Raw genomic sequence first — 25,623 nt, forward strand, 5'->3', positions numbered from 1 at the left:
CCAGTGCTCTCAAGCAGAGCCTCTTCCCCTTGAGAAGGTACCAGAGCGGATGGGGAAACTTCGGAAACATGCACCCAATCCAGTAAGGCATCCTATGATTTAATCCCAACACACCCCAGCTTCCCTCCTGGAACAAGTTTCAAATCTTAGAAGGATCAAGACAAACTACATGAAGCCCTTTCTCTATAGCAACTTACTCTCCTGCTCTGTACAGCACACACAGGTTCAGATGAAGCATATTCCCTTGTATAAACATAGTTTCTAAACCAGCCTGAAATTAACATCTTATAAAGAATTCCTGTCTGTCTTGATACCAGAGGAAAAACCTACATCTCTGAGCCAGCATTTGTTAACCGAGCCCCAGAGCAAGCGGAGGAAACCCAAGGCCACTGCTCTTGTGAGGATTTCACAACAATATTTGCATTGCAGAACACCCTCTGCAGCATTTCCAAGTCAGAACATGATTAAGTAGACGCTGAAAAGATCTTTGCCAAGATTCCCAGCAAGCCAAACGCTGAACCTAAACCATCTGATGGCCACTTCCAAGGCAGCTTTCAGCCAGAAAACCTGCACCATGGCATGATGTTACAGCAACCAACCACAACACGGGCCAGAGTCAGAAGAGATCTCGACACAAACCAATGCACTGTGTGTTTCTTCGCACACTTATAAACAGCTATTTGAAATAATCAGTTATGCTCTTTTTTAACATCATCTATCCCTCCCTTAAGGGAGCAGAGGTCACTTGACTTGTTATTTCTGTATGGTTCCACTACACAAACACACTCACTGTCCTTTTTCAGGTAAAATACTTCGGATGAGTACATTTCCCTGTACAACCTCCTCTTTCTTCTTTCCCTTTCTGTCTGGGCACGCATCTACAGAACCAGAACGTCACAAGGCTCCAGAAAGTCTTTTTCCCCACGAGGAACATTGCTGTCGTCCTCATCGCTTCTCCTGATGTCTTCCACATTAAGCTCTGACAATCAGCGAGAGCCTCTGACAGTGAGGACAAAGCAGACCTCATCTGTAAAAACTGTTTCTGAGCGAGGGGAAGAAAAGGGAAAAAGGGCAGCACGTCCCAGCTGCTCGCTGCAACTGAACATCTCCAGACTCTCAATTGTTCCTTCATCAACTTCCCGACAGACGCCTTCACTGAGACCTAAATCTGTTGTGCAAAGCGAGGACTACAAAATGTCAGGGTCACGGAGGAGCTCGTGCAAGGGGCAACCATCAACCACCTTGTCAAAAAGTCACCAGAATCCCATGAATCAGTTTCACTACAGGGGAAGCATGTGCCCCAAAGGATGCCAGGTTCTCCCTTCAATGGGCTCCATCGGTATCTCTTCTTTTGGAATGTAATATATACAAATACTGGGATATGCAGCATCAGACTTGGATTTCAGAACACAAGCTGCTTTGGTACTGATGTATCAAATACCTGCCCACATTCACAATGATTTTAAACAGAAAATAACACAAGGACATTTCCCTTTTCATTCCTCCAGGGGAAAAGGGACACCACAGCTATCAGTCCCATGAGCAGGAACATAATACAGTGCTGTGGACACCTCTAGAACTGGCAAGAGCTCGTTAGACAGGATCAGCACAGTTCATGTGCTCAGAGACAACATGTTCTCATCACAAAAGGAGAGCAGTGAGGCAGGTGGCAAGCCACTGGGCTCCCAAAACCTTGGGAACTACTCGAGTAAGACAAAACCTCTGAGGTTCTTCAGCCATTTGTTCGAGAGTGCTGCAGAGCTCTGTACACCAGTGCTCCGTCTCTCATCTCTCCGTACGAAGACACGAATGAAGTGTTGCCATGAAAACCACCCTTTCGAGTGCTATCTTCACACCGGCTTTACAATAGGCTTTGCCTACACGAGAGGCTGATACCCTGTAACAATGGTGAGAAAATGAAACACTCCATTTCAATAAACCCCAGTTTATTACAGAAGAGGAACTTTCCAGAATAGCATTTTCAATAGCAAAGTTTTGCCTCAGCTCAAGTGCTAATGAGGGAGGTATTGCCAACAGGCAGCGTGGCACAGCACCCTGTCAGACCAGGGCTAAAACCACTCAGTACAAGACATCCTGAAACATGCTCTAACACCATCTACTGAATCTTCCAGAAGAAAATAAAGGTGCCTGCCCTCGCTCAAAAGGCAAACTCAAAATGACCCTTTTCCCACTAGAAATGAAATAATAACTATAAAGCCCCAGGCTGCAGCATGTCAGCATGTGAAATGGTTGAGCAGGTATCTGCAGGGACATCTCACCTTGTGCTACTTGTAACGACAGAGAGATCAGGGTCCTGTCAACAGCAGAACCATTGCTCTGTCTTCAGCTGCCTTTATGCACTTGCCCAAGAGGCAGCAGGATTTGTCCCTGCCCAGTCCTGCTGAAACAGAGCTCTTTTCTAGTAGCCAAATGCCCTTCTCCACCTAGTTTGAATCCTGATGATTTCTACCAAGCCTCTGTACCAGCAGCAATGGCAGCATCTCCTCTCATCAGGCAGCAGGGTGTTCCAGGGCATTATCAGTATTATTTTAGAAGGCAGTATTGATTCTTGTTGGAAATACCATTTCAGTTTAGCAGTTGGCCTCGTCTGCTTACACAGCAACGCCCATTTTGTTTGTTCAGACCCAAGCACAAGCCAGGAAGGTTATTCCATGCCTGGGCAGCTTTCGTCCTTCTGACCTTTTCGAACAAACCACCACTTCCAGTGACTTTCCACACAGCAAACTCTCTTCCCAGACTGATGTGAGGAATTCAAATAGTCAGCAGAAAGCTGCTGGTGGTTATGAAGCTCTGATGGCCCCAGGCGATGCTAATGGACCCCACCAGCCACAGTGGGCAGGACACCAGCCAGGCAGAGGAAATGGCACTGGAAGGGACTGGAACAGCCGATAGTGCCTACTGGGATCACCCGGGGAAAGAATCCCTGCTCAGCTGCTCTCCTTCGCCTGCCCTGCCATTTCCCATCCTCAAGGCAAGTGCTTAGCCAAGTCCTGAGAGCACACACCAAAGGTGGCTGTTAGAGCACAGCAGAAGTGCTACATTTCCCCCAGTTACATTACTTTTGCCATATAATATCATGGGATTTTCTTTTCCTACTTTATCTTTCAAGTGGCTCCTACTGAACCATTACTCATCAATAGCCAACAACATTAAAACATTCATAATTTCCAGGCTGTGACATTTGACAATACTTCAGATGGAAACAAACATTAATTTTAGTCTCAGATTTGTTATTTCTCATGATCTTCAGCAATGGGCTTTGTGCTGGTGAGTGACAGCAGAGATGGGCTCTGCTCTCGGCGCAGCAGCAGCTCAGGCTGCAGCCAGACGCAGCTCTCCCACGCTGCTCCTGCCTATGTGACGCAGAGCTGACAGTCAGAAAAGGTCCTTTGTCACCAAGCCCTGCGAGCAGGGCCGAGGCTCCTTCCCGCTTGTGAACGTGAGCTCTGGTGCCATGCTCATGTGCTCATCTGAAAAGATGGTTTTCTAAGTGGCCTCCCCAGAAGCACCAACAGCCCCCGGCTCACCGGGAGTTTTTTGTTCAGAGAATTCCCTCCTTCTGCAACAGGGACCCAGAGAAAAAGAAATCCCAGGAAGCAACATCCCACCCCTGCTCTCTGGAGAACGTGACTTCAGGAGGGAGCCTAATGCAGCGACATGGATCAAAGCATCATTCTTGTGCATCCCTGGCTCTCAGCACCCGGCTTTGTATTCCCACCCTACTCCAAGCGAAACGATTCCTTAGGGTTTTTCCCAAAATGTTTAAAAAGCAGATCACAGCCCCAGCTCATCCCACTCAACAGCCACACAAGTTGTGCCAACAGAGACGGTGGGACACTGGTGATCCAACAGGACAGACCAACCAAGGCAGTGGGAACACCCGACATCACTGCTGCCACCAAAAGGCTTTAGGAAGTGGCAGCCCAAGGTTCCCAAATTCCCAGTACTTCACCAACATCATTTTCCTGTCTGGCTCCAGCAAAGATCCTTATTTTTAAACTAGGGATTATTTTGGCTTCATCTCCAAAGATGTCTGATCTAACCGCACATCAGGATACACCCCAGGCCCAGTCATCAGGCCCTGGGTTAGCCCAGACAATCAGCAATCTGAGCTCCTCACAGAAGGCACAGCCTCAGTCAGTCCCCAAGTCTGCAGCTTAACTGCCAGACAAACTCCTTCCCCAGTTTTAAAGATAACCAAATCATAAATTACAGTGTACACACAGCCAACGCAGGAGGTCTTCCAGCCCTATCTCGAGACTGGAATAAAACCCACGTGTTTCCTGTAACTGGTACAGATTGAAATAATAATAATATCCCCAGGAACCTACTTCTGGCACACTTTCCATGAAAACAGCCATTAAAAAATGCACATTTCCTGTAATACTGACCTTTAAAAACCAAGAATACTGAAGAAAACTTCTTTTCCCTGTAAACCATTATTTAAAGAGCATTTAACGCTCAGCAGCACATCCGAGTGTTCCATGAAGCCGACTCTAGAGCCACCTGGCTCAGACCTTCCCTGACCCTTGCCATACGTTCCTTGATTAGGTACACTCTCGTAGCAATGTTAATTGCAATTAACATACCACTGTCATTGTTCTGGAACACATTTATCCAGTGGCCTGAGGTGACCCCAGCCCACACTGGTGATGCCCATCAGTTCTTCACACCCCAAATCCCACCCTGAGCACACAGCAGAGCAAGGCGAAGCCCTGGGGAGGTTTTACATTTCCCTCCTGCTCCTCATCTCCTGAAATCCAAAAGGAAAACAAAGCCCACCACATTTTACCATGGCTTTCAGAGAAAACAACAGCCAGTGGTGGACCCTCTCCTAGGCTGCCACATCTCTGAAACTGCCCTGATGCTGCCTCTGACAGATGGGATCCTGTCTCTATTATTCTAGTTGTAAATTGAAAAATTATTCTTATTTGTCAAGATTAGTGCCTCTGAAATACAGCTGTACGAGAATCATTACTCAGCTTCCCCAGCTGAGATGAGGTGGGATAATCAGGTTTTCACATATAAAATGAGCATGATTAAATACCTCAAGACTACTGATGAGCCCGACTCTTCTAAAATACATGTTGTGGAAGAGGCAGTAGCACCGAGAAGCATTTTTAACCCCACCTGAATGTAAAACACGCAGGTCAACATGGAGTGATTTACTGAAGCAAAATCTGAACGAGAAACGTTCGCAGAGGCAATCTTAGCCTCATGGCTTCTGCTGTAACAGGTAATTGCGACTGGCAGCAGGAGCAATGAAGGATTCCTGCACCTCGCCGCACCAGGCAGCGCCTTATTAAAGCACCAGGAAGTATGATAATGTATTTCTATTAAGAATTCACGCTTATTATGCAGATTCCTGTTCTCCTGACCCCTTCCGGGACGCCCTTCAATTCTTCAGTCTCCATCTCACACAAAGGATGCTACCTGGACTCCGGACACCCGTGTGGCACAAGAGTTCTAATTAATCAACAGCTGCATTTCTAAGTCAACATTTCTCAGAAATCAAATGAATGATCCCTAATGAATCACTCCCAGGCAGTTTGTGTGTGTGTGTGTGTGTGTGTGTGTGTGTGTGTGTGTGTGTGTGTGTATCAGTGGTCCAAGCACAGGGCATTCAAAAGCAATCTGCAGGGAGCACAGAGCTACCGCAGCTCATGGCTGCGAGCATCTGCTGCTGGTCTTTAAGAATATGCTTCCCATGAAAAAAGATAGAAAAATCAAGAAAATCTTAAAACCCAAGCCTACAGTGGACAATCACTATTATTAATAATTCAAAGTCTCCTTTGTTTGTACAAACTGAATCTGACAAACAGTTGTCCTGGTTAATCAGTTTGCCTCAGCTGCCTGACAACCAGTAATTATGCTCGAATATCGCCTGGATAAAAGGATTAGAACACATTTCAGTGGTGTTACATCTGAAACATAACAGCACCATCAGACAAAGAACACGAGGCCAGCACGGTGATGACGTGCCAAACCATCTTTGGCTGTGTGTTTTCCTATTTCTGAGCTGGTTTTGGTGTCGTGGGGTGCTGTGAAGCGAGCGTGGCTGCGAGCATGGCTCTGCTGGGCAAAGCCCACACCAAAACCAGGGCTGGGCTCCAGAACATGGCCATGACCTGTGTCTGTGGTTGCCATCTCACTGCAGCACAAGCAGAAAAAACTACAGGACCCAAAGCTCCTGGAGCAAAGCAAAGCCCGCCTCGCTTTGACGGCCACAGTTTATTTCAGCACAGGGGAAGGCAAGAAATGACAAACACCATAGGTGCAGACCTGAAAAGCTTTCCAAAGAAATTTCCTTGCAGACAAACAAGAGAAATGCAAGAAATAACATGGACATGAAGAGCGACAGGGGATAAAGAATAACCGTAAAATTTGGCTTACTTCTCTATTAAATCCAGTGTGACTCCTGGCACCAGCCTGACACTCTTCTGCATACAGAACCTGTGGGGAAGAGAATAAAACAAAACACACTAATTGACTATTTAATGACAGGGTTCTGCGGAAAGAATATGGAAGGAGGTTTCCTTATTACAGTGCTTCTGCTTTTAAAACAGTGTTTGGGTAGCAAACTTTGCTACAGCATAATAAGAATGAAGCAAAGCCCTCAGTGTTTGTCACACTCATGATTATGCGGCGATTTCCATCGTCAGGTGTCAAAACTGGGGTATTGTAACTGTCACAGTGACAAGTTTTCCAGCGCGGAGCAGGGGAAAAGGGCTCGCAGTCATCCCGCACGGTCCCTCGGGAGGAGCAAGACAACACGAGAGCCAAGGAGGTTTATGCCTCTGGAATAATGATCAGCGTTGGCTGGGCTTCCCTGAAGAGATCTGGCGCTGCAGGCAGGGGAGGGAGCGCGGGAGGGAGCGACAGGGATGCGGCAAGTCCAAACGCCTCCGTTGTTCAATTAAAAAAGTGCTGACTCCACTTCCTCAGCACTCCACAAGCACTGCTTCAGGAAGGCCAGCCCTGGAAACACAGGGCCCTGCTGGCACTATGCTTCCTGTGCCTAGAAAACCCCCGAAGTGCCTAAAGCCAAGGGGGTGTGGGAAGACAAGTCACTGCCGGCTGCTTCCCAGTGTCTCTCACTCCTCCAGCCCTCTGGGATGTGCATTGTGGCCCAGGGGACAGACCTGGGAAACGACAGACCTGGGAAGGAAAACCAGCAAATTCATCTTGAGAAATGACTTCCTCAGAGGTTTCACTGCATTCCCAGCCTGTTTTCCCTGTACTTCAGAAATCCACTCTGCCAGGAACAGAAGATCCATGGACAGCGTGGAGCAGGAGGGCCCGGCTGCCCTCCTGCAGCAGGAGCCCTTGAGGTCTCAAGTGCTGGTTGGTGTCATCAGCACAAACATCGGGTGAACTATGTTAGAGCTGCACATAACCACGCCAGTAAATGCCAGGCTGAAAGAAGAAAACCAGAAATATACATAACAGCCCCACTGGTTCTGCTCAGGTATCACAGGAGGGTTCCAAAACTCAGTTTAGTTTCTCTAAATAAATTTGGGACCAAGGACTAGCTCAGGTAACCCTCAAAAATCTCAAGCAGAAAGAAATGGGTTAAACCCCCTCCACTTTAAACGCCTGCTTTAATTGATCCAACGGAACATGAGCTGTCACAGCTTAAGTTTTTGTTTCCATGTACTTACAAGGTTGCTGCATCACCATCCTGGTGTACAAACTGCACATCTGAGCCTGAGCAGCTCCCAGACCTTTCACTTCTTTGTGGTTTGGGGGTTTCCAGCACTCTTCAGGAGCCCTATTACTGCTCTTTAATGAGTGGGATACCATGGTTCAAAGCCATGGAGTCCTTCAGACAATTCAGACAAGCACAGCCTCTTCCCTGATGTGTTAAATCCTGAACATACAATTGCAGCTGGTTTATCTCTTAAGGGATCGAAGATAACACCAGCATATGACGCACCATTGATCCTAGCATCCAGTATAGTTGCTTTTTGCTTTAGAGAGCATGAGATACACGGATCTGCCTGAACCGGGGCACCAAACACACACTAATTTCTGCCTCTTCCTGCAATAGCTGCATTTATGTCCCGATTAGTGCATGTCAGTCAAGATTACCAAAGCAGACAGCTTATCTCTAAGCTTGTCTCACAGCTCTACGTAGTTACAACATATATTTGGAATATGTCAGCTCACAACAGCCACTACACGTGAAGATAATCACTACCAGAATTCATACACTGGGCTCCCGGAGCTGTCAGGCCATACTGAAGTCTCATGGACCACATTCAGAAGGGCACGACCAACCCGGGTTTCTCTCACCAGCACTGGCTTTTCTTCCCCTGAAATCAGACTGAAGCTGCAGCCCCATCTGATGAGGGATTCTTGTCCATCAGTTGTTTACTTACAGCACAGAGCACAAAATGGGATGTACAGAAATTTATTCATCAAACTTTTATTTGCCCATAAATTCAGTGTATGAAACCTCATTAGCCTGTCAGTCCAGAATGGCCAACTCAGTGCATTTCCAAAGCAATTCTGCAGGGCTCGGATCAGCCCTGCTAAAAGGGTGAGACTGAAGCAATGAGAAGTTTTAATGACCCAGATTTCCATCTCTATTTTCAGTTAACTGTCTGCTTTAGGACACCGACACAATTTGCATCAAGCACCTGGAATGCAGGAGGAGGCTCTGGCTGTGTATGGATTCTGTTAACAGCAGTAACAGTGCTCTGCAGGCAGGCACTTCTTATGGATAAAACCACAACTGTAATAATGCCAATCAACAGGGACTATAAAAGGAGCATAATCTTTATCAGAGAATAGAGGTGTGTAAGCAACACACATAGATTTGATTTGACTTCCTGCTACATCATTGGATTTGAGGTAGTAGGGAATGCTGTACTATCCAGAGTTCACACGGTGTCTACCAGCACCAGTCCCTCGCAGAGCTGAGGTGAGTTTTACATCCTTGCCTAGCTGCATTTCTACAAATGCATTTCCTGTCAGACACTAACAAGACCCAGCTCTGAGTATCTCATGCTTACGCCACATGTAGCTCTGCAGGAGAACCTGCCCTGAACACCCCCTCAGCTACGTTCCCATGGAGATGAGTAACAGAAAATTCCTGAGCAGATCATACCATCAAAACAAACCCCAACCTTCCTCAGTGCGCATGGAGAAAACCAACATCATAAAATGCCCCACAACACCCAAACCCAAAGCCCCTCTCACACAGCCACAGCATTTTCACTTCAAATATGGCCCTGCTAACCACAAGGGAAAAACAACACAATGCTTTGTTTTTACAGCAGAAGAAGGAGAAAGTAAGAGGAAAAGGATTTTAAAGCCATGAGAGAAGCACCTACCTGCCTAATGTACTTAGAGGCTTGCCATCCCTCAGATGAAACTCCAGGCTAGTCTCCCATAACTTCAGACTCCTGGTCCATGAAACCTGGGTCAGAAAAACCCTTTCCTCCCCAGCTCCCTCAAACCTTCCTCTGAAACTATTCCTAATGTCACTGAGGCTCTTAGCCCGGCTTTTCCACATCACCCAAGACTTCTGCCTGTGTTGACAAGCTGTGACTCTCTTCTGCGAGAAAACACCCTGCGAGCTCATGAAATCAAAACTGGGATTAAGGAATGGAACAAATCTTGTGCTGCCCCTCACACGAGCAGAAGGGATCAGTCAGAGGCACCCAGTATCTGAACCAGAACCTGCTCAAATGAACTCGCTTCGTTGGTTGCTTATTTAAGTCAGAAAGCGTGTAAGAACTGCAAATTATTCCGAGTGTCTCCAAAAGACAGCTAATAGCTCCTGAAGCTGCAGTGATGCCACTGCTTACCACTGCTGCCATGGCTATAGGCTTCCCCCTGCTTTAACCCCGCCTAGCGAATGCCCTCAAGTTTTTCATTCTCGACGACACAAAACCTTGAGAGGATGGAGTGAAACGTGCTGGTTAGGAACGAGTCGGTGAGCTACCAGACTCCTCACACCAGCTCCCAGGCCAGCACCACGATTACTCATGATCATCTCCATTGTTGGGTAAAAATACTGCTCCTGGAAAGCTCCTGTAGCAGCCTTTGAGAACTTTCTGCCTAATTAACTTGGTCTGTCATTCCAGAGCATCTTTCTTTGCTTTATCGCTCAATTTCTTTCACTACAGCATTATTTAGTGCTACTGTATTATTTACAGCAACTGCAATATTTGGAATATGATTTGTACAAAGGACAATTTACCAAAAGTTATATTGCACTATGAACTATTTCTGCTCTCTGAAGAAGTAGATGCTTAATTCCCAGAACAGTAAATCCCTTAATCTAAGCAAACCTAGATATTGAGCTGGAAACTAAAACGTAATAAGTAGAAGATCACAATATTTGCACCTTTCTAGTTCCGATTAATAAAATGCTGTCCCAAATGCATAGTTCAAATCCTGTAATTCAATATTGCAGGGAACCTTTAGGTTGGATTAACAAAGCTATCGTTTCAACAGACAAGCTACCCAAATTACACACTTGCCATCGACACTGAGGAAGATACTCACCATCTCAGAGCGATTTTGATGGGTGTAGTAAGGCATGACGTGAACAGGTCGGCCGGCAGGTCTGGGATCATGGGGAGCAGCTCGTTGGCCTCGCAGGCTGCCAGCTGGATGCAGTTCTTCATCGAGGGGGGCAAAGGCATTTGGGCGAGTGGATGGTTGGGGTTAATTGCAGCCACCTGAAGAGATCAAGGAGATCACCCATGTAGTGAATCAGGAAGGTGAGGTGCTAGGCCATTTTGAAAATAACCAAGTCAAAGCTTGGTGGATCTCTGGATCCCGAGTTGTTTATGACTGCAGAAGCACCAACCATCATTTTAACTCGCACAGAATTAACAGTATTTAAAGGGCATTGACCACACACCAAACCCAGCCATGTGCAACAGCCTGAACTGTGATCACCACTTCAGAGTCTTCAGTTCACATCTGCCAGCTTGGAGTCAAGCACTGTGGAAGCAAGTTAAGCAAAACTCATCCTTCTCATGGCCCATAACCATTCACCACAGATGGCAGAATAGCTTCAAATGGAAAAATGCAATTCATTTGGCTGAACTAAGCAGGAATTCCTGCCATGAACCATAAAGACAACTCTTGTCGGTAGCCAGAAGAATCCTGAACACCCCGTGTTTCTCCCCATACAGCGTTCTACTTCACTGGAGCAAAAAGGTCAAGCTGGAGAAGGGAAGAGAGAAAATTACCCTGTGTAAGCACAGAGGCTACCTTCCAACAAAAAGAGAAAAGGAAACGTGCACTGCCTCCTGCAATGCAACCATTAAAGTACCAGCAGATACAAACCTTAATGCTTTAGTAGAAGGGTTCAAGGTCCTTACCCGTACTCCTCTGGATGGAAAAATGTGTTAATTTCTGCACTAGGCACTGAATCTTACACTGAAAAATAACTCTAAAGTAAGGTCTGTGCATCTCAACATCTAGAACTGTTCTAACAAGACTTCATTTTCCAAGACTCGATTAGTTCATATTTAATGGAGCATAATCCCCTGTTTAAACTGTGAGGAGTGTCAGTGATTTATGCCAATAAATGTATTAGTAATTACATTTGCAATGTAAAACAACTTTTCGTTAGAAACATATTCAACTTGAGCACTCTGTGAGACTGAACCACCAGTGACAGCCCCTCTGTGCATCAGGTTGATTTCATTTTGTTTCGCATTTTCACCTTCACTTCAACAGCACAAAGCTCCAACAGCACTCAAATACATACCCAGATACAAGACTTGGGCAACTAAAATAAATATGTCTAGCTCACCTCAGCATTTATCTCAGCAGAAAAGACCATTAGGGCATGAAGCGAGTCTATTAACATTACCATTTAATTAGTGCTTGTATTAAAAATCATTCCATGTTTAATAGAATAGCAAACTGAACCAGAGAGACTGGAGTGGCAGAATTATTTGCAAATTAATTTGCTTTCCACCACAGTTTTAAACACATTTTTCAGCTGTACATGGCAAAGCAAGCTGAAACTTAACCCTGCAGCACAAACAGGAGTGAAACCCTTGCAGGAGGCTGTGATCTCACCTCCAGCTCCTGCTCCCTCTGTAGTGCAAATTGCTTGAATGACTTGACAATAAGGCCGGCGTTGGAGCAGTCATAGACGAAAATGGAAGGGCTGCCCATCCAGGTCTGCAGGTCATAGATGGAGAGGGGAATGTACTGAGTGTAGTTCTGGGAAAAGGAAAAACACACTCGATTTACAGAGAGACAGAGAAGCAACAGAACTGTCATTGGTGAGATACAGAAATACACACACAAAGTTCCAATTCTGGATCACAAAATAAACCCCACATTGAACATTGGGCATATTAATCAACACAAATACCAATCAACATTTACTCCTAATGAGGACTATAAACCCAACTCCAACACAAGCTACAAACAGATTTCCCTGTGGTATTGTTGGAAAGGCTGAACTTTAAAACTCTCAAGCTCAGCGCTTTGAGCTGTGCTACAACTCCAGCAGCAGCTCAGAGTCCCATTTTAGCTCAGACTTCTGCAGGTCTGGCAAAGGCTGTAAAGCAGCTGCCTTGAACAGCAAACGCCTCGGAACCGAGAACCCCATCAATACATCAAGATTGATAATTAAGACTATGGAGCCCATCAGCAGCTCCCCCGTCTCAGCCTAATGAGATGCTTCATAATGTTATTACAGTCTTTAACTTCTGTGCAACTTCCCAAATGAGCCAATAAAATGAAACCCAACAAAGGCTCCTCCACCAACGTGAAGTGCCACCAGCTCTGCTGCTGTAAATAGGGAGTATTTTGTTCCTCATCTTCCATCAAACACCCCCAAATCACTGGGGGTAAAAGCTTCTTAAAATACAAGGGGGATCACAAATAAGAATTTAGAATTAGCAGGGCCAGACCCATGCACCAGAACTGCAAAGGGACACCACCAGATCCAGCGTGGCTGCTGCAGACCCTTCCACTCACAGGCAGAGGACAACCTGCCTGGGCTCCTGCCGCACTGAGCTGGCCAAACCTACAGCAAAAGCTGTGAAGTTCCTATTAACATCCACGGGGTGATGGATGGGGACAGAACTCCCATTTCCATGCAAGAGGCTTAAAATAGCTGTAATAAAACTGGTAAACTTTAGCAAAAATCAAATTCTCAAGGACACTTATCAGCATACATAAAGACAGAAGTGCTCGTAAACCATATGTCAGATAAGGGGGAAAAGAGTAAGCCATTTCAAACCCCAGTTCTGCCCATACATAAAAGTTTTGGTTGTTGCATTAAAATTAATAGGAAAAATTGTTTATAAAAGCCAAAGTTCCAGGTGTCAGGAGCTCTGTGAATTATTGCAGGACAGAAAGATACATGAACAACTCACCCATGGCCCAGACCTTTTAAAGGGACATCACAGGGGTTAAGCACATTCCAGTCGTTATAAGTTACATATAAAACCCTGCTCTGACATGCATAACCAGGGAGAGTTTACGGGTGTACATTGTTTTAACTTCATATTTACAGCGTGGATGGCTACAGTTAAGATTGGATTATAGCTCTGATTAATATGGTGGTATTTCCAACCAGAAGGATTTTATGTGCCAGCGTTACTGTGGGGGTCACAAATAACATGAAATTTGCTAATGATATGTAAATGAGACAGTTTGAAGGAAAAAGGAGTGTTAAATAACAGCTTTCCAGCACGGCAGCTCAGGCTGATCGCTTGCTGCTTGTTCACCTCTCCTCTGCCATGCTGGGCTGCGAGCAGGAGGGAGCCGTTTGGTCTCAGGGTTGACTCTGGGGTTTAGCAAGTTCCTGCCCTGTTCACAGAGTCCCTCCATGGCTGCTTGAAGGAATGACACAGCAAACAGCTAACCTGGAAGCTGATTTTCAACCAATCACTTAATGAAGAACTCAAAACTACATTGAAAACAAGTAACTTGTTATTCAGATTCTGGAGAGAAGCTCCCCAGAACTTCAGCGCTGTCTGAACTCTGCTTTGACTTTTACCTTTCTGAAACTACACTGGGACTTTCCTCAGAGAACAGCAGACAGCAAAGCTAGAAAAAAATGCACTGCTCCTTACTCATACAAGAGCACTCCCAGACACTATAAGAGAAGCATGTTATGGCATGTTATTCACCAGTTTACAGGGACTGTCTCAACTGTCAGGACGTGACATAGCCAAGAAAGGGACATTTTCAACATAATCATTCTTTCCAAAGCATGGTGCACTTCCTCTGCCCATTTCCTATCAGAGATGAAACAACGCTTGAAGAGAATTCTCTAAAGAGATTTCTCCCCAGAAGGGTTCCGTGTTCAGCTTCTGTGCTGCCTCTTCTGAACGCTATGCAGTCCCTCAGAAATCTCAGCAAGGAGCCTTGTGGCAGTGAACCTACAGGAGTCCATCCCCAGTTCTTTCTATGTATCTTACTATCTCCCTAACCAAGGGTTCAGGAACAGTTTGTTTGCTGAGCTGCAAAGCAGAAATTAACCACCCAAAGCACTATAAACGCCGTCATGCGCTGCTTGGTGAAGCCCTGCACTCGTTGAGCTGCTGGCATTAAAAGCCAGGAAAATACAAGTGAAAACTCTTCCTGCTCCCCTTAACGCTGTCTCTGACCCCACGTTACTGCACTGATTTCTGAAGTCAGTGTTTCCTTCTGAAGAGGAAGGGTGTGAGGAAGAGGAGCGGGCGCCTCCCCACACTCCCACTCCATGCAGAGACACTCCTTGCTACCACCTTTTCGACAAAGCATGTACACAGGTCGGGTTTACATTCCAATCAAATGAATGGGGATGAGGATCAGATTATTTATTTACTACTGTCCTCATCATCTGTCAGGAAAGATTAAACATCAAAAGGGAAAACTTGCTTCCTAGGTGAACCCTCAACAGTGAAGGTAACCAAAGGTATTTGTAGTACAGCAAGCACAGCTTGTCAAAAGCCATGAAAAATTAAACTCGAGGAAATGCTGTCATGTCTGTCTGAGGAGAGAAGGTTTTGAAAGCCTACATTAGTTTAGCTACTAGCTTGTCAAGTGCCTTATCCAAACCACACCGTATTCCTTCCCCTTTCACAGGCCTCTCCAGCAGCATCTGAACACTGTGAACTGAACAAAGTGACCAAGATGTGCTGCTGAAGTGAATCTACATGATGCTTCCTGAAGGTTTGCTCCTTTTCAATCTAAGCATCTCCAGAAGTAGAGCTAGCCATACAGTTTGTTGTCCTCAGGCAGTATCTCTAGGTGGTTTGAACAAGGGCGTTCAGAACTCAAAAGACATTTGAAGCGTAAGCTTTATGGTAAGAACATAATGATCAGTCAGGGATGTCAGGCAGCAAAGCCAAGTCTCACTGTTTGCTCAGACACAACTGAGCTGGGTGCTACATCTGAAAAGCAGAGGAGGCAAGTAGCAGTAGCTGTTTTTGCAGTGTTTTGCAAATGAGCTTCAGTGCAGCTGAGAGAAGACCCTCCTGCCCTGCCGGGAGCTGAGGGACAACCTGTTTGGTCTCCCAGAACTACAGGAACAGGAAGAAACAAACAGCTCTCAGCAGGGAACCAAACAACTGTGAATGCATTTTAAACCCTGAAAACCCAGCTGTTCTCTAACAGAACACTTCAACATCGTCCCTGCAGTGAACAAGACTGGGCTGTCGAGCACTGCTTTGCAAGGACTCACCTTGTTGAAGACCCAGATCTCCCCGTTGACAGTTGGCCTGGGGACGCCATGGCCGTTGTAGTGGAAAAGCACCCGCTCCTCCTTGGCGTTCCGACGCAGAGATGTGCACAGCTTCTTAACCTCATCCACAGTAGGGTCAAGACTCTGCTTGTACCTGGCCTGGTAACATAAATGGAAGATAATAGATAAGAATGGAAGATAGGAATTTAGGTGTAAAACAAAATCTGTTAAAGATGCAGGCATCTAGTTAAGATCATAGATTCACAGAATGGGTTGGAAGGACCTTAAAGCTCATCCAGTTCCAACCCCCTGCCACGGGCAGGGACACCTTCCACTAGAGGAGCTTGCTCAAGATAGAAGCATGTATATAAACTGGTTACTTTGGAAAACACAAAACATTTACTATTGCAATATAAACATACAAATCTAAAAACATAGCTGAATAAAAGGGTGTCTGCTGCTGCTGTGGTGGTTGCACACACACAGTAACAACAGAGGTCTGAGGGAGTTCATCCCATCTCTGAACAAAAGCCGATGCTCGCTTTTGGGTAAACTTTATACTCAGTGCCATCACAACTTGGGCTGTGGACACTATATTCTCCTTCCTCCCTACATAGCTCTATAAGCACATAAATCAGAGCACATTTGCTATGTTTGAGGAAGAAAAGAAACTGATAAAGAAATCCAATACTTCAAACCCATTCCTACTCATCGAAGTTCAAATGCCAATGGAGCAGCCAGTTTGTCCCACTCCAAAGTGCACTTTTTGAAGCAAGGCCAAATAATAACAAAAAGTCTCTCAAGTGTTCTTCGAAAGACAAAAGCCCGTTTCTCCCTCTCCACAGCTGCAGCCAGAGGCTGAGAACCCTGAATCACAAGGGCTTAGAAAAATTCAAGTGACATGTTAAAATGAAGAGCCAAGTTTAAGAGCAGGACAACCCATACGCACTCCTCCTCCAGCACCACCACTGAGAGCCTGTTTATAAACCACACCAAGACCTCAGAAGTTCAGGCTTTTTAGGTTTTCTTCTATGGCAGGCAAAAATCAGAACGTCTTAAATATCACAGTAACAGGGCATGAAGCACTTACCTATGAAGCTTGAAAAGCAGATACCATGCTGCTCAATTAACATACAGCATCTTGAGCCAACAGGCAAGATGGATACAACGAATGGCATCATTTACACGATTACAGCAAGGAAGAAAAGCAAGCAAAAGGAGAGAAAATATGAAGAAAGAGCCAGTGATCTGACACACTCATCCTTTTGGGGAACTTCTCCACCAAGGAAAGATAAGAGGCTTTATTCATCTTCACACGGGTGTCCCCCCCACTTCTTTATCTCTCCTTTCAGTGTTGTTATGAAGAGGCTGATTTGCAAAACTGTGCACTTTAAATCCTGTCCTGCCTCTGGCATCTTTACAAGGCACCAGCACTGAGTGCCTGGTCATTTCTCAGCTCTTTTCCAAAGGAGAACATGCTCATTTGAACGCTCCTCACGTCCTCGCAGCATAAATATTAAATAGAGCTGCAATTAATGGAGGTGAATTCACACTCTAAACCCAAAGCCTGCAGAGCTGAAGATCCAAACTGTAAGCCTATCCTTCCTGCGTGGAGAAACACAAGGCTGAGGGAAGGAAAAGGAGAGGAGGAGAGCAGAGAGGCCAAGTCCAACCTGTCAGCTCAGGGATTTCAGGCTGAGTTTACTACATGTCGTTCATGCACACATAGGGCAGAAACAGGTATTTGCGCATCACCAGAGGAGGTGGTGTCTTCGCCCCAAAAATAGAATATCTTCAAGAGTTTTTTCATTGGCATGCAAAAAATACCAGTAGAAAAGGAGAACAACTACAGTCATTACAAGCAATATCCAGGGCTTGCTCATCTGAGTGGGGACAGGAGTTGTGGGGGAGAGGAGGAGCTGTTTCATGAGATGCTCTGTGGGATAGGCTGCTATTTGTAATATCTGTTAAAGCAAATGAGGTCTCCTTCCAGAGAGAACTACAGAAACTGAAGGCTTTGAGAAGAACACAGAGAAACAGGACTGAAACCTTCCTAACCCATGGGCTGCCACCCTGCCCAGTCCAGAGAGCCCATCACAAGTGACCAGCCCTGCGGTGTCCAGTCACATTGAACACATGGACACCCACACAAGCTGTGGTCCAGCAGGATTCACCTATTCACCAGTTTCACCTCTCCTTTCCCAGCAGGAAGCAGCATTTTTTAAACAGTTTCAGTTCTCATACGAACATTTGGATTTTAGCATCACTAGCCTTTTGATGAATTGTGTCCTTTCGCCACTGTCCTGTACTTCCTTCCATCATCATTCATTGTCTTCCCTGGCCATGCGCTGCATCCTTCCCTTCCACTTCCCAAGAGATCCCTCCAGCAGTAAAGTTCAGCACTTGCAAAAGGCAACCGAGTGCCTGACCAAACCCAGGAAGGATCTGCTGGGCGTAATCTCAGCAGCTGCTGTCAAAATCACTGACACACAACAAGACTTTATGTTTGCTTTTATGAGCTACTGACCAGTTCCCGGCTGCTGCTGCACCTGCAGACCGCGCTGGCCTCCCCTGCCTTCTACTGTGTGTGGGGAACAGATTTGTTGGTGTTTGGCCTCTTGAGGCAATTACCAGACAAGACAGCCCAGACTCTGCAGCTGTGCCCAGCTGTGTCTGCTGCTCCCTCCCAGCTGATGCTGCAACAGCAGCATCAGACCTGTCAAAAGCCCAGCCCGGCGCCGTGATGGGCAAGCATGAAACTGCTGACGGCGATGTCAGCTGCCTTCCTGGTTCAATGTAATTTTCCGATCACCTCAGTGTCTTGCTGAGGAGCTGCTGTCAAAAGCAATAGCTTTGTGGTGGCCCCATCCACGCGATCCTCATTATTCTGCTCACAGAGGCAAAATTAAGGGGTCTGCTTGTTCCTGTAATATTGCCACACTCTTATGAAAGACTCATCATTTTTTCCCCGACCTTTTTGCTGTACACTCGCTTAAAAACACGCTTGTGATGTTAATTTTTAAGACATTTCAATTTTCACTATGCCACAAGCTCCTTCCCTGATTGTTACAAATGTTTTTCCCTAACACAGCTTAGCTCTTGCTTATGATGATTTATAATCTTTTCTGCTGCTCAAGGTGAACCTCTGCGTAAATGGGACATCACAGGATGCGCAGCTGCTGCGCTGTGACTCGCATCAGGTCTGAATCCCAGTTTCTAAGTGCAGAAAAGACACTGAACCCGCGACTGCCACGCGCACAGTCAGCCTTCTTAGCGTGATTTAATTACAAGGAATCAAAGCAATCCAATTATTCCAAGAGAGTGTTTTTTGGAACAATGCCTGACTTTGAAAAACAGAAATCTAAAAAGCCCTCCAAAGAAATAAGTTACTGAAAAACAGAAGTTGTGAAACTGGCAGTTCTGAGAGCCAAAGATGTGCAGGTTTCGTGCTTCCCCTCCTGGCTGTGTGTGCCCAGAGCCTCCAGCCCAGCACACAAACCCCTTGCTACTGCTCGGGGGATCAAGGTCATAGAAGGGTTTGGTTTGTGTTGGAAGGGACCTTAAAGCTCCTCCAGTTCTAACAGGGACCCCTTCCACTGCTGCAGCTTGCTCCAAGCCCCTGTGTCCAACCTGGCCTTGAGCACTGCCAGGGATGAGGCAGCCACAGCTTCCCTGGGCACCCTGTGCCAGCGCCTCAGCACCCTCACAGGGAAGAGCCAATATGAGTGTAAAGCCATTCCCTCTTGTCCTATCCCTATATGCCCTCCCTTGACCTGCTGCTCACACTGTGCAAAGAATAAAATGCAGCCAGAGATGTTTCTCAGGTGTCTGAAGACCTGTTAATGACAGACACTGAACCCCCTGGATTCAGTTTTTAAGCAAAAAATGTAAAATTGAATTAATTCCGTTTCCACCTTTTATGGGGCAACTGCCAGTTTGATGCAACATGTTCCTCCCAGTGTCTGGAACAAACAGGCTTAGACATATAAAATAGGTGGCTATGTGTCGGACAGCTTTAAGGTCCCTTCCAACCCAAACCAGGCTGTGATTCTATGAGGAAATCTTTAATTGTATCTGTACAATTGTTCTGGAGAATGAAAAAAAACCTGCAAGATACCCAGGGACTGGCAAAAGGACCTGAAGAAAGCTCATGCAGAGCTTGAGTAGCTGTTCTGGCTGACCAGGAGCTGGGAATAAGCTTTGGGAAGCCCATCATTGAGGTGTAACTTGCTGGAAGCAGCTACAGGTCAACACAGCCATCACCAACCACAGCCACCACAGGACACAAGGCCACCGGACCTCCCACAGCCATACAGCATTTGCAGGAGTGGCAGAACAAAGGGTGTAAACTAAATTAACTCAGGTACTACATTACTGCGCAGGGTAACCTCAGCTGAAGGCTCTCAGGGCATCAGGAAGCGTGGCAGCAGTAGGCACCGATGTAAATGAATCCAGAGGAAATCCAAAGCGTTCCCAGATCTGTGCTGAGCACATTGGTAGGGATAATAAACAAACAGAACCATGAATAACCCCCGCAGGGAAGAGCCCATTTAGCATCTGCAATGAGGATGCCACTCTTTTGTTAATTAAACTCTTATCTTCTGGAGGGGCTTTTAAGAAATCAAAGCGCACGGAGATGAGAGAACGTATCTTTTTGATATAAACCAATTCTGATCCCCAAAGACATTTAGCAAGATCTTAACACGAGATCTGGAGGAGTCCATATGTAAAGAGTTGCTTCTAAAACAGGCAGCAGGGGGAGAAAAGCATGAATTTTGTCCACGGAGGGAAGTCGCTGTGAAGCTCAAGGGGATCGGTTTTGTAGCCCAAATCACCCAACACATTCATAACCACCACTGGAAAGCAGGGAGCAGAAAAACAGCAGGCTGGTGATGCCAGAGGGTTACTCCGAATTACTGTGGACAGACCCTGCAGCAGGGAGTGCTTCAGCAGCAGTGAGGAAGAGGAGATCCACCACCATGTTTAAAAGCTGGGTTACAAGGAACAAACAGCTTTCTGATTTTACAGAGAACAACTGGCCTTGAACTCCATCCTCGCACTCCAAGCAAGATCCTCGGAGCATGGGGAGTGTTCTGCACACACATCAGCCCATCACAGTCAGGAAAGCAAGTACAGAGTTAGAAATCATTAAGGAAGCAAGAAAGAAGCCCCAAAGCACATTGCCACTGCAGAGACCCAGCAAGCACCCACACCTTGCAGGTGGTCTGGTGGGTTTCTCAGGTGTGCAAATAGCGTTCACACAAGGAATGACTCAAAGCCCTGGGATGTTCATCTGCCAGGAGAAACGATTCAGAAGCTGCATGCGACAGGGGCCTCTAAATGAGACCAATTATGGATTATCCATTTTCTCTTGGTTGCTATTATCTCTTCCTACACAGGAACCAGGGAAACTAAAACAAAAACATCCACTGACAACGTTCAGAGCAAAAGACCAGAAACAGCTTCACTAAGCCCTCAGACAGACATGTCCTTGCCACAGGACAGCACCGTTCAACCCCTGCTTTGAACCACTTCAAACTTTTCCACATTCATAAACTCCTGGAAGAACGGGAAGTGAAGGACAGTAAAACACCACAATCCCCCTCCAGCTCAGAAGCCATCAAGCGTGTGAGGTTCATGCTCAGGTTCCTCATGTGAGAGGTTTTTAGGAGTCCACCTTGGCTGGGTACCCATCAGGGTCCTGGATGAGACCAGCACAGCTCCTGTTCTCCAGCACAGCCCAGGTCCCTGCCCAGAGAGATCTCAGTCGCTGCCCCATCAGTCACCACATCTCACTCAGCCTACTCTTGGCAGGGGCAGCACCAGGATTAATCTAAGGGAGGGATAAACCTCTACTGAAAGGCTGAGCTTCTCCCAAGACCCCTGTGGGTCTGCATCTGACACCACCCTGTCTAAGCCCCTTCTTCCACAAACTCTTCCTAAACACACCAACAATTCAGGTTCCCAGTAACTTTCACTATGAGCTCCTACCCACTAATTTACTTTCAGTTAACTTCACTACTACAGACTTTTCATGCTCCTGTTCTACCCACTCTTCTTTTTCTCCCCCTAGATATGACACTGCTTTGGCCTGCTCCCAAGTCCTCTGATGTTGAAGCTGTTTTAGCTAGGAACTACACACTTCATTCATAACAAAACCACTTTGTTCTTTGGAGCATCCAAACCTGTTATTAATAGCTCAATCCTGTGATTTACCGTGATTTAATTTTAATACTTACTAAACCACATCTTTTTTCTTGCATCAAAGAAAGATTTAGGATCCTGAATTTGCACAGGCTTTGGAAACACGTCAAAGAAGAGACAAATTTAGAACGGTACAAGAACACTTTTAGTTTTGCACAGTTTCACAATAAATGAACAATCTACACAGAAAATTCTTCTCTCCTGAACTGTGGAATCAAGCCAAATTTTCCTCAACTTTACTGCTCATTTTTGTGTTTTCACCTCATCGCATGCAATCTCAGGCTGAGGATTTGGGTGTTAAGGGTGTTTTCCCTGCCCTCCCTAACTGGTAGCTGTTAATGAGCTGTTAATGAGTTGAGTAGGAGTTGGGCTGAGGCTCAGCTGACCAGAGCAGCAGCACAGCCTGTCCCTGCCTCCACCCAGCTCTTCCCACATCAATGTTGAGGAGCACATTTAAATCCCACTTTCTCCCCCTCATTTCAAAAGGGCAGGTGATGCGTTATGGTGCTGGGATGTTGGGTAGGTGCAAGATGCAACCCCACACTGCATGCCTGTAAAAGCCTGGCTTTCTCAGGAAATCAGCCAGGAGTACATTCAATCTTTGGAATTCATGTAGTGACATGTTCTGCACTTCCCCATCCAAGCGTCTGTTTAGAATAACCCTTGCTACATTAATAACAAGCATGCCTTGTCATAAATCCGGATCCTTTTCCCTAAAGGAGAGCTGCCATTTTATCCAAAAGCAGGGTACTCCGACTGCTGCTGCCTTCCCCATCCATCCCAAACAGAGAAAACAGCAGCACGACCCCAGTAGGACAGAAACCCTTCACAGCCTCACAGGACCCCACAGTCACTCGTTTGCTGCTGTGCCTGGGAAGGAGTGGTTTGTCCCAAGGGACCTGGCAAACCTGCCTAGCAAGGAGCTGAGGGGGAAGCCTGCACTCACAAGGAGGTTGGAGTATCACCACACTTGCACGGATGCAACTTTGCTGTCAGTGTCCTTACACTGAGTGCCAGAGCAGGATGGTGCTGTGCTGGGTCCCAGCCTGCAGAACGTGGCAGCCAAGACGTAAGGAGCTCCAGAAGCACGTTAGGTGGTAACTTCAGAGATCGATTCAGCAGTGTGAGAAGTGATTTCAATTTATTCCTACTACCAATCCATCATAAACTCAATTGCCTCTAAGTGCAGGCTGATATGGCCACAATAACTCTCAGGTTAGAGACATGCAGGCAAATACAAATGGGGCTGAGCCACATTCACAGGCTGCAAGCTTTCTATTTACTTCTTTTTAAACACCTTTTAGGTGGTTTGATCTTAGGCTGTGGCTGTATGAAATGACCCCGATGTAAACTTCCGAGGATTAATCATAGATAATAAAAAAGCTGCATATTTAAATACAAGGGAGCATCTGGAAATCCCAAATGGATGCTGTGAGCAACAGCTTAACCTGGTTAACACAGGCCATAAAAAAATGGTTCTGATAAAATTAACAGTTACTGCTAACTTGAAAAATATTAATTACAGTGACATGCACTGTGACTTACAGACACCTCAGCTCAAATGCTAAACCAAGCCCTCAGGAAGACTCTTGCAAGTCTTTGGCAAGTCCTCAGCAGGTATCTGGTTGCCTTTAAAAATCCATCTCCCTCTCCTCTGTGCCAGGATACTCACAAGCAGCCCAAGATTCCAACAGCTTCATTTGCCAGCTGTCTCAGAGCAAATGCATTGTAAGCGTGGAGCATTTATTCACTGGACTGTAGTCAGCAGTGGAGTGACTTTACCTTTCCTCTGCAGAGCCTCTGACCTTGCTTTTAAGTCCAATGTGAAATGAATTCCAAAGAACCTGATCCTCATTATGTGGATTCAGGATTCACCAATGCTTCCAAAAAACTTCCTTTGAGCACTGTGTTCCTGAGAGCTGATGTTGACAGGGAAGACAACCAAGACTACTAACCTTGAGTATGCTATAACAGATTCAGTGACAGGGGTGTTTCTCTGCAATTACCAGCTGCTACACACACGTTTGCTCCAAGATGTACAGGATTCAACCCCCAGCCTACCCTGCTGGTCCCGAGATGGCTGGTAAGGAACTGGTTCTTTTTAAACAGAAGGAATTGTCAAACAACTTAAAGCTGCTTCTCACACGCCAGACCTTGCCCCTCAGCCTGATGCCACTGTGATGGCTGCGATGGGGCACAGCACAAAATGCTCTGACAGGATTTGGAGTACACACCAGGACACATCCTTAAAACCTGCTTAGTCAAATACCAGCGCTCCTAAGCAGCAGCGTCATTTGAGCACTGTTCCTTCTTTATAACCGCTATTTTAAGAGCTCTTTAAAGTTCCAGGCTCTGCATCTCCCCATTTCTTAAATATAAACTTAGACACCACCTGGAGCCCAGCTTAGGCTGCAGCTCCTCAAACTCATCTTTCTGTGCTGGTCAAAGCTGCTCATTTTCACCAGGAGGAACAACTGAGCTGTATTCAGGCGAGGACAAGAAGTTCATCTTCTCAATGCTAAGTAATTATTTAGTAATTTCAGGTTTTCCTCTGGCTGCAGAGTAATGCTTTAATGAAGCAATGTGCAGATTAACAAAGAGCCTAATTAGTCAGGAGAAGGAAAAACAACCATTTAGAGGTTTAGGCTTTGATAGGATCCCTATGAAAGGAGTTAAACCCAAAGTATTTCAGGCTTTCCTCATTCTGCCTTAGGGATATATAAAAATGTAACCAGTTTTCTTTGTTACTGCTCTAAGTTTTGCACAAAATTCATGCCTATTCAGAAAGAAGCTTCAGTTGCCTAATACAGAATCATCTGCATGTCCAAGTTTGCAGTGACTCAATCCCAGTGGATATCCAGCGGTGTTCACTGGGTAAAGAGCACCAGGGTCTATGCAAGCAGCTTCTCCCCGTCTCCCATCCCCAGGATTCACAGCTCGCAGGAACACAAAGACAAGGGATTTTTAAATAGGTCACACAGAGGCTGGGTGGTAATTACAGAAAAACGTTAATCAGATTGGAGCCCCAGAGCTGCTTATCTCTTGCAAGAAGCCTTTCTAATATCAGGTCTCTCTGCCCACCTCAGGACAAACCACCATGAAGAGTACAATGGTCATATGGAAATACCCTGGAGTACACAAATCTTGCTTGCTGCCAATTCTGGCCTCATTTTGATGAAAAATACAAAACAAAAAGAGAGGAAATAGAAAACGTGAATGGATCTTATTGTCAGAAGACTGGGGAAAGCAAAGCAAGAGCAAGCATGGTCACTGAAAGACTGCTGTCTTTACATCTTCTGAACACGTTTCTCCACATCAGCCCATGCCTGTATCTGTTTCCCTTTTTGTGCCTCAGTTTTCCACAAGAATCTCAGCAAAATCAGTATAAACTACATTAACTGCTGCAATTTCACAGCTTCCACTTCATTTTTAGTGCTTTGTTAAAGATTTATCTTATTTTTTCCACTATCAAAAGAATTAAAACACGTTCTACCCAGACCAAGCCCCAGAACTGCAGCAGGCAGACTCCCCGCTTGTACCACGTACACCCAAATCCTTTGGTTATCACTGCTTTAGGACAGCTTTATGTACATGTGGTACAGCTACTCCCACGTGAAGCAGTTACTTCAGCAGCACCTACTGCTACAATTCAGGCCACAAAACTCCAGGCAGCCCATGCAGTGGGTTCAGGGGCTAAAATCTTTGCAGTTGTTCACTGGGACTTCCTCTGGGTG

The 25,623-nt window shown here is 46.0% G+C and overlaps 2 protein-coding genes across 5 annotated transcripts in view; one reads left to right on the forward strand and one right to left on the reverse strand.

Annotated features, from left to right (window-relative positions):
• SGSH (N-sulfoglucosamine sulfohydrolase) overlaps positions 1 to 25,623 on the forward strand; it is a 294,044-nt gene that overhangs the window by 148,833 nt on the left and 119,588 nt on the right. The window lies entirely within an intron of this gene.
• The window catches only part of RPTOR (regulatory associated protein of MTOR complex 1), a 113,273-nt gene that overhangs the window by 67,886 nt on the left and 19,764 nt on the right, over positions 1 to 25,623 (reverse strand). For all 4 annotated transcript variants that reach the window (XM_061479960.1, XM_061479959.1, XM_061479962.1 and 1 more), the window contains exons 4-7: positions 15,686 to 15,844; positions 12,076 to 12,222; positions 10,540 to 10,715; positions 6,415 to 6,474 (exon numbers count right to left, since the gene is read on the reverse strand). In XM_061479960.1, the coding sequence (XP_061335944.1) occupies positions 6,415 to 6,474; positions 10,540 to 10,715; positions 12,076 to 12,222; positions 15,686 to 15,844 (542 nt within the window). The remainder of the gene's footprint in view (positions 1 to 6,414; positions 6,475 to 10,539; positions 10,716 to 12,075; positions 12,223 to 15,685; positions 15,845 to 25,623) is intronic.

Source organism: Pezoporus flaviventris, unplaced genomic scaffold, assembly GCF_033815535.1.
Source record: "Pezoporus flaviventris isolate CSIRO_AGI_PZ_B2104156 unplaced genomic scaffold, CSIRO_AGI_Pfla_v1 ptg000158l, whole genome shotgun sequence".
Classification (NCBI taxonomy): domain Eukaryota; kingdom Metazoa; phylum Chordata; class Aves; order Psittaciformes; family Psittacidae; genus Pezoporus; species Pezoporus flaviventris.